This window comes from Mesocricetus auratus, unplaced genomic scaffold (assembly GCF_017639785.1).
Source record: "Mesocricetus auratus isolate SY011 unplaced genomic scaffold, BCM_Maur_2.0 Super-Scaffold_100007, whole genome shotgun sequence".
In the NCBI taxonomy this organism is placed as follows: domain Eukaryota; kingdom Metazoa; phylum Chordata; class Mammalia; order Rodentia; family Cricetidae; genus Mesocricetus; species Mesocricetus auratus.
In genome coordinates this window covers 41026570-41035545 of record NW_024429191.1, presented here as the reverse complement: position 1 = coordinate 41035545, position 8976 = coordinate 41026570, and the positions used below count along the sequence as shown (strand labels likewise).

General features: G+C 42.7%; 1 protein-coding gene across 2 annotated transcripts in view; it reads left to right on the top strand.

The window, feature by feature from the left end:
• The first annotated feature begins 494 nt into the window (after positions 1–494).
• Akap10 (A-kinase anchoring protein 10) overlaps positions 495–8976 on the top strand; it is a 57205-nt gene continuing 48723 nt past the window's right edge. The window contains exons 1-2 of one of the 2 annotated variants that reach the window (XM_005067637.4): positions 495–756; positions 7939–7986. In XM_005067637.4, the coding sequence (XP_005067694.1) occupies positions 669–756; positions 7939–7986 (136 nt within the window). In that variant the 5' untranslated portion in view covers positions 495–668. Of the gene's footprint in view, positions 757–7524; positions 7591–7938; positions 7987–8976 lie in introns of those variants that run through there. The other variant, XM_040748822.1, reaches the window with a different exon arrangement.

The window sequence follows — 8976 nt, the reverse complement described above, 5'->3', positions numbered from 1 at the left end:
AACTTGTTTCTCCGTCTGCCTCATCTAGACAGTTAGAATAAGCGGGAAAATGGTTCACTGTCGAGGCTTTTGGGTTGCTCACCCTTTCCGTTTTGAGCATTTGTAGGGATCTCATTCTGAAATAAGCCCACTACTCTTTCTCCTTCCTTCCCGAGGTCACTTTGAGGGACGGAGCCTCAGGAACCACTTAAGAGATTACTGCCCTCGACCCCTCGTCCCGCTGGCTCGCCTACGCGTGCGGGAAACCTGGAAGGGTAAAGTTAGCAGTCAGTCCGTACCATTTAGCAAAATGCCGCGAAAGGGCGGCGTGGAAGTGCTGGCCCCGACTTTGTGAAGAGGCTCAGCGAAGACCCCCCCACCCATCGCTGGGAGGGACGCATCCCGCGGGAAGAGCTCGCGGACGCAAGGACGCTAGATCACGTGGGTTCGACGGGCGCGCGCCCCAGCTCCGCGGGAGGAGGTGCGCGGGAGGGGGCGGGGCAGGGGCCTCCCGTGAAGCCCCGCGCGCGGAAGGACCGGAACTCCGGGCGGGTTGCTTGTTGATAACATGGCGGCAGCAGCTGCCCGGGCATCCCGAGGAGGCGGCAGCGCCCACACCCGGAAGAAGGGGCTGTTTTCGGGCTAGTGCGGCGGCTCCTGCGGACCCGGAAGTCCCAGTCAGCTGCTGAATGAGGGGAGCCGGGCCCTCCCCGCGACAGTCCCCCCGCGCCCTCCGCCCCGACCCGGGCCCCGCCATGTCCTTCTTCCGGCGGAAAGGTAGCCGAGGGGTCGCCGGCGGGGGGCGAGCCGGGCGGCGGGTGGGCAGCCGGCCTGCAAGGGCTTCGTCAGGGTGGCCGCAAGGTTCTTGGTGAGCCGATCGGCCTCGGCGCCGACACCCGCGGTGCGGTGCGCTTCCCGGGACTCCGCATGAGTAGAAGGTGGCCTCCTCATGTGAGGTCGAGGGGCATGGTCGTGTTGGGCCGAAAATGCTTGCTCAAACCCGTAGAAGTTAACACTTGTTTGCTAAAGAACGGCTTTTCTGGTGTGTTTGGTTTCCAGAGGTTTGTGTGTGTTATCTATGTGCACGCGCGCACTGTGGATCAAGATCAAGGAAATCCCTTATAGGAAGTCTGACTTTTACTAATATCAAGAGACTTATACCTAAAGCCACGTGAAACTGTTGTTTCTTTAACCAGCCCTTTTTTCTAGTTCCCTCTTTTGGGGGGCTGGGGTGGAGAGCGGAAGGGGGCCCAGTATTATTCCTAAAATAAAATTTCTTACTACTGAAGTTCCGTATTCAGAAGACTACTGCTTTTGATGATTTAGCAAGTTTAGTAATTATCGGAATCGTTGCTGTTTTTATAAATGAACTACTTAGATTTCCGATGTTCAGTTGTAAAAGCTTGCTCAGTTTAAAAGTAGAGGCAGGGTAATTTTGATGCTGGAGAACGTTGTTGCATTTCATTAAAAATACATACACAAACTGGATAAGCAAATCTCTTTAGATCGGGTGATGGTTATATCTGTCCATTCTTGTTGCTTCGGAGAAGATGTACCAGACAGATTTTTTTTTAATTACACTAATTCAGACTTATATTCACATGACAGTTTTTTTTCATAAACTCTTACCCAGAACAGCCAAGTTAACCCACTTATCTCCCAGCTGAGAATCAGGTGATTCATAAAGGCCTTCCAGGACTAAAGCTGACTGTTAATGCTAGATGATGAATCGATGAAACTGTTAAATTGGTAGGAAGCTTTGCCAATAAAGTATCTTAATACCTCGGGAGTTATTAACTGTAGCTAGTTTGATAGTGTTGGGTGCTTACTTTTTAAGGGGAAAAATACATTCTAAATATGGGACTAATTTCATGTTGCAGGACAACAGACTATTGTCTGTTTATTCAACACACTGCCAAGTGTCCAGTCTGCCAGACACTGCTAGGATGTCATTGAGCAGTCATCTGGAAATAGTCCCTGTACCTATGGAGCTCATTGATGCTGTAGGCAGCCAATAAATAAGCAAAAAAATAAAATAAATGTGTGTATATCCTTACAAACTGAATGATGTATAATGAGAGTAATTTATGAAGAAGAACCTACTTTGGTTGAGTGTTAGAGGAAGAACTCACTCAGTATGTAACCTTGAAACATAAAGGATCAGTACTAGCATGTAACATTAGAGAGGTCAGGAAAGACACGAAGTACCTGGAATGAAGAGCTGGTGCCCTTCAGGAAAGGCAAGCCAGCTGCTGTGACCAAGGCTTAGAGAAGTAGGTGGGCAAAATAGTCCAAATACAGAGAGATACATTGTAAAACTTTGGAAGCTGGATAACAGGATGGTAGAGTGATCTGATCATTTTCGTGGAAAGCCTGTTCTGGGGCTCAGTAGGTAAAGACCCTTGCTGTGAAGCCTGACCATCTGAGTTTATGTCCCAGGACCCCCAGACTGTGGAGGAAAAGGCTGACTCCCATACATGTGTTGTGGCAAGCTCACATCCAATAAATAAATAAATAAATGTACTTAAAAAATCCAGATGAGTTTTGGAGACTGGGTGTGGCAAGTGAAGCTAGAAACAGGCTTTTTTAAGAGTGTTGAGGTTGAGGCAGTCTAGCTTTGGAGCCACAGCCTTAGCATTTACTGGATAGAACAGGATGCCCTCAAATTTGCAGCCATTGTCCTGCCTCTGTAGTATCGGGATAGGCATGTATCACATCTGTCTTCTGAAGCCCGTCTTAAGCAGGTCCTTCTCATTTTTATTTTTCTTTCTTAATAGAGGTTTACCATGTTACATTTCATTAAAATGGTTCTTCTAAAAGCAGGAAAAGAATGAGGCTTGGGTGGCTCAGCCCTTCAGAGAATGTGTCATTTTCGCACAGAGGAACCTACATTCTTACAACCATCTGTAACTCCAGGTCTAGGAAATCCTGTGCCCTCCTCTGACTTTCTTGGGCACTAGGCATGCACATGCTATATGTACATAGATGCAAGCCAAACACTAACACAGCAACAATAGGGGGAAAATTATAAGAATTACCTTAGTGTTTTCTCATTTTCTTATTTTACTTCTCTGTCTCTATTGTGTTAATTTTTTCTTTTGTAGCTAAGTCTTTTGAGGGATGCTGTTTGTAATTCTTCTATTGTGTTTTTCATATCTTTTATTTTAGGGGATTTTCAAATAAGTGTCTTGATATGTGGCTATTACTAACCTTAAATGTCCTTTCTCAATCTTCGGAGTATGGGATAACAGGCATGTATTCTTCCTGGCCTGTCTGTCTCTTCTGGTATACACTCCCTGGAATGGATGGAGTTATAAGATTTTCATTTGTCTTTGAGAATACCTTAAAGATGGCTTGTCATGGCCAGGTAGAGGTAGCTCAAGCCTTTAATCCCAGCACTCAGGAGGCAGAGACAGAGGCAGGTGGATCTTCATGAGTTCAAAGCCAACCTGGTCTACAGCCAGGGTGCCACAGAAAACCCTGTCTCAGAAAAAAAAATAAAGTTTGTCATGATGGTCCTTTTATTTCTGCTTTGACATAGAAATGTTCCATAGGAATTAGCACTGACTTTTTAATTTTATGTGTATGGGTGTTTTGCCTGTGTATTTGTATGTATGTGCACCATGTGTATGCCTGTGACTGAGGAGGCCAGAAGAGAACGTCTTGATCCTCTAGAACTAGAGTTATAGATTGTTGTGGGAACTTTTTATAATTACTTGATTCCTTCATAAATATATCTCTACCTGTTTTCCTAGTAATAAACTTATTCTTAATTTTTACTTACAAACATTGATGTTCTTAATCATTCAAGTAGGTATCTTCCTATGCAAATATTTGAGTATATCACCAGGCTTAGATAACAAATGCAAATTGGTTAGAACAATTATCCTACTGTAGCCATGCTTTTCCTATTCTAATCCTTGCTATTTTTTAACTGTTGCCAGCTTTCTCCTTTTGAAATGTTATTGATAGGCACAGTTGCACACTGGGAAGCCAAGCTATAGCTCCCAGAGCATAATCTATCAGACCTTGCCACTTGGTACTGTGCTTCCAACCAACTGAACAGATCATAAATCTGAAATCCAGAAGACAAAAGCAGAAAGGAACATGCTTTCTTCAGTATAGTGACCTCATCCTTTAAGGGCTAATTAAGATCCTGCTGGATCTACAGAAGAGCAGCAAATGTGTGAACTAATTTCAACCCACTCCAAGACACTCAGAAATTGCATATGAGATGGAGTGTTTTTTTCTTCTAGAATTTTTTTTTAATTCTTTAGGTTATAAATGTGTGTGTGCCCTTGTGTGTATATGCAATACATGAGCACTGAGTTCAGAAGAGTGTCAGATCTCCTGAAGCTAGAGTTACCGTAAGTTGCAAGCCACTCGACACTTGTGGTAGGATCCAAACTTGGGTTTTTTTGTTGTTGGTTTTTCAAGATGGGATTTCTCTGTGTAGTCCAGGCTGTCCTGGAACTTGCCCTATGGACCAGGCTAGCCTGGTACTCAGAGATCCACCTGCCTCTGCTCCAGTGCTGGGATGAAAAGTGTACGCCACCACTCCCATCAGTAGTATGTACCCTTAACTGCAGAGCCATCTTTTCAGCCTGCTTTCTTTAAATACCATTCCCTACCCCCAAGAGCAGAAGTTTTAAGTCATTTCCAATTTTGTTTTATTCACCAGTTGTGCTCCTTTCTATTTGGAAATTTTATATTATTTTGTGTGTGGGCACAGGTGTCACTGGGCACATAAGACCTGATTACAAGGAGTCAGTTTTCTTCTCCCAAGTTAATGTGGGTTCTGAATATCAAATTCAGGTCAATCAAGCTTATGTGGCAAACACTTCATGGGTAAACTCTCTCTCCAGTCCCTGGGATTTATTTCTGTATTTCAGAGACGAGATATAGTCCACTCATCAAAGCTCCCACACCACCGTTTGATGTTTTGTGTACTATGTGTGTGCCTGGCGCCCTAGAAGGTCTGAAGAGGAGATTGGATCCTCTGGAACTGTAGTTATGGATAGCTGTGAGCCACATGGTACATGCTGGAAAACAACCCTGGGTCTCTGAAAGAGCAGTACAGGCTCTTCACCACTGAGCCATCTTAACAGCACAGTGCACTAGCACCTATTGTAACACAGACATGTCTGTATGTTTAATAATCCAACAGAGACCTTTGAGGTCAGCAGAACTTACAGTTACAATTTGGGGCTTGTGGGATGGCGCAGCAGGACAAAGTGCTTGCTGGACAAGTCTGACAACTTTAGTTCAGTCCCTGGAACTTACAGTTAAAGGAGAATGGGCTCACAAATATTGTGCTCTGATCTCCATACATGTATATACTGACATATACACACACACAGCACATCTAATAAAATAAATCTTTGAGATTAAAAAAATGTGTATGGGTGTTTGGCCTGTATGAATGTTTGTGTATCATGTGCATGCTGTGCTCTTAGAGGCTGGGAGAGAGCGTGGATCACCTAGAACTGGAGTTCCAGTCAGTGCCATGTGGGTGCTGGAAATCAAATCTGGCTACTCTGGAAAAGCAGCCAGTGCTCATAACCATAAAGCCATCTCTAGCCCCAAGGAAAAGTTTTTTTTAGAGATGTTTATACGCTGGTTCTTTTCATAATAAGTTTGTGAACCTTTAATATAGATGTATAGATGCAGATATAGAATAAAAGGTAGATGTGAATTCTTTTTTCTGCTAGATAACCAGTCACTGCATAAGCAAGGTGGCACAAAGTCCTTGTGCTTTCTCAATTTTTTATAGAATCAGCTCCCTCTTGACATTTAAGCTGAAATTCAAGTAACATCTCAGAGGACTTCCTTAGCCTCCCAGCCTAAACAGAGGCAGCTGCCTTAGCCAGTGTTAACTGTCGAGTGGTGACACATGGCTGAATTTAGGTTGTGTTCTGGGATAGCCCTTAACAGACCTGCTGACTGGTGAGGTACAGAGCAGGAAAGAAAGATGTTCAAGGATGGACTGAAGTTGTATCCTGAGAAAGTCAATGCTAAAAACCTGATGATGGATCTACATGAGCCAAGTTTGGAGTTAGGTTTCAGGTAATTGAAGCCTGTCAGAGATGAAAAGTGGACCACAGTTAGCTACAGGAGCCTGGACTTAGATAAGGAGCAAAGCTGAAGATGGAAATGGACGTTAGACACACAGGTGACGTGAAAAGATGGCATTGGCCCTGCTTCCTGGCTGCCATGAAGTCAGTGGTCTCCGTCACTTTCCTACCCCTATGCTTTACCCTTTTGCAAGGCCACAGCAACAGCAAGCAATGGACTGGAACCCCAAGATCCACTCCTCAAAATAAAGGACACGACAGAACAAGGGTGACTAAAAATCTGTGGTGCATGCCTTTAATTCCAACACTTGGGAGGCAGAGGCAGATGAATCTCTGAGTTCAAGGCCAGCCTGGTCTACAGAGTGAGTTCCAGCTACACAGAGACCCTGTCTCCAAAAAAGAAAAAGAAAAATACTTTTAAAAAGTCAGTACTAATTCTTATCGGACATTTCTGTGTGAAAATATAAATAAGGACTGTCGTGACATACCTTAACATATTATTAAAAAGAAAACGAGAAACCCATAAACTCCAAAGCACAGGTTTTTCCATCTGCTTGTATCAGAAGAGATAGGCCACAGTGCAGTAGTGGGTGGGGCATTCATGCAGTTCTAACACTTGGAAAGCTGAGGTAGGAGGACTGCTGTAAGATACCAGTCACTCGCCGGGCGTTGGTGGCACACGCCTTTAATCTCAGCACTCGGGAGGCAGAGGCAGGTGGATCTCTGTGAGTTCGAGGCCGGGCTGGACCGATAGCCTCTGAAACAATACAGAAAAACCCTGTCTCGTAAAACCAAAAAAAAAAAAAAAAAAAAAAAAAGATACAGTCACTCCATCACACATCCTTGTTTTATGTTCCCGACAGCAGTGGCTAGTACCAGCCACCACTTTATCTTGGAAGTAGACTTGCTGAAGGCAAGGGCCCTTTTCTGATGCAGGAGAGTTGGGCACATGCTAGGGCCTTGGGTTGTTGATGGGTTCACTTGAGGGGATACTCTTGACACCTATTTTTTTGCTACTGTCTTTTCAATTTTAATATTTCAAAATATAGAGACAGCACATTCTGAGATTTCTTACTTTGATAAGCCACTCAAGATGAATTCAAGGAAATTTAATGTTTAAAACAAACACAGGGAAAGTAAAGCAGGTTAAAAATAACCTCATGTCAGGTCTTATAATAGAATCCACACTTGCCTAGAGCATTTACAGCTTTCTTGCTTGCTGTTGTGAGCTTCTCTGTTATAGAATTTTCACTGTTTTGTGTAATAAAGGAAAGATTATGTAATCATTTTAGAGACAACTTGTTAGACCTTAGGTTTAGGAATTGAGGTTGTAAGTTTGAGATGTTTGTACTCAAAGTTAGGGAGGGCATACAAAAGAAGTAAGATGCTATATATAACCAAAGAAGTCTTTTTCTTCTTTTTTTTTTTTTTGTACTGCACTTGTAGGCAGCATAGTGGGTGATTCGTGGTATTAACATCCTAAATTCATTTCAGATGCCTTTTACAAGTGTTTCCTTTTTCATCAGCAGCCCTCTAAGTGAGTTTTATTAATGACCTGATTTTACTACTTGAGGAAATGAACATTCAGTGAAATAAAATAACTTGTACAAGATTGAATGGCTGATAAATAGCAAGAGGCAGAACTTGAATATAGATGTTTTGAAGGTTGGCTCTTGAGAAGCCCTCCCAGAGGTTTTGATCCAGTGCTGTTCAAAGGTTACTTTCTCAGAGAATTCTGAGAACTGACCCGCCCTTGGACACATAGTTCATAGTTTTGGAACTTAGAATACTCATGTGTTACATTCAAGTGTCTCTGATGGTGACTATTTATAGAATGGATCTCTTTGACTGCAGAAGTTGGTCATGATGCCTTTTTGTGTTCTAGTGAAAGGTAAAGAGCAAGAGAAGACCTCAGATGTCAAGTCCATAAAAGGTGAGTGAGTTCTCCTTTGTGTTCACAGCGATGGGCTTGGGTGTTATGAGTACTCTAATTTTTGTCTCCTCTTGTGACAGTAACTAGTCATCATCATTACTATTTATAATTATGATATTTCTCTCTTTAACATGTATATTCTAACAGGCTTTTACTGGCATTTGCTGGCTGCTGTAAAGTGAACCAGTTCCTTGTTGATCGTACATTTGATTGTTCCCTAACAGTCATTAGTTGGCTTTGTTTAGTAAAACAAACACTGAGCTGTGACAGCTAGAGAGACTGCCATTTATAAGGCTGGTTTTCTATCTCTTCAGAAATGTGGATGACTACAGTTTTCACTGTATCAGGATCAATGGCCTTCATTTAAGCTTATTCACTGTACTTTGTGGCTGATAATACCCTGTTCTTATTTATGGGTTTAAGTATGCCTGCCTGCCTGCCTTCCTTCCTTTCTTTTTCTTCCTTCCTTCTCTCTCTCTCTCTCTTTCTCTCTCTCTCTTTCTTGGTTATCATCTCTGCTGGTTTTTTTATTCAGTGTCTAGTGTACTGAGATTGAAATGAAAAAATTTACAATAGAAAATTATTTCCATAGTACATATAGATTTCACTTGTATAACATGGTTAAAATATGCATACTGCTGATTAGAGTTTTCTGGTATTTTATGATAAATGGCATCGTTTACCATCTGCTCAGTTTGCTACAGTTTAACTATATTTACAAGGTTGGCAAGATTAGAGAAAAAAAATGCCCCTATAGCCTGATTGATTGTATACTTATTTCTGATAATTTAAAGCCAGTTGGATTCTGTATTAGTTTAGACTATTTTCTTTAAGCCAGAGTGACTGGCTTTTAGTAAAGGCGAAAGGTCCTAAGTGGAGGTTTGTGAAGCAGGTCTAACTGGTAGAAGGAAGAGACTAGCGCTTTAGACCATGAGAACTGCAGTCTTCACCCAAAACTGACACTAGCAGTTTGACTTTAGGAAGCCATGG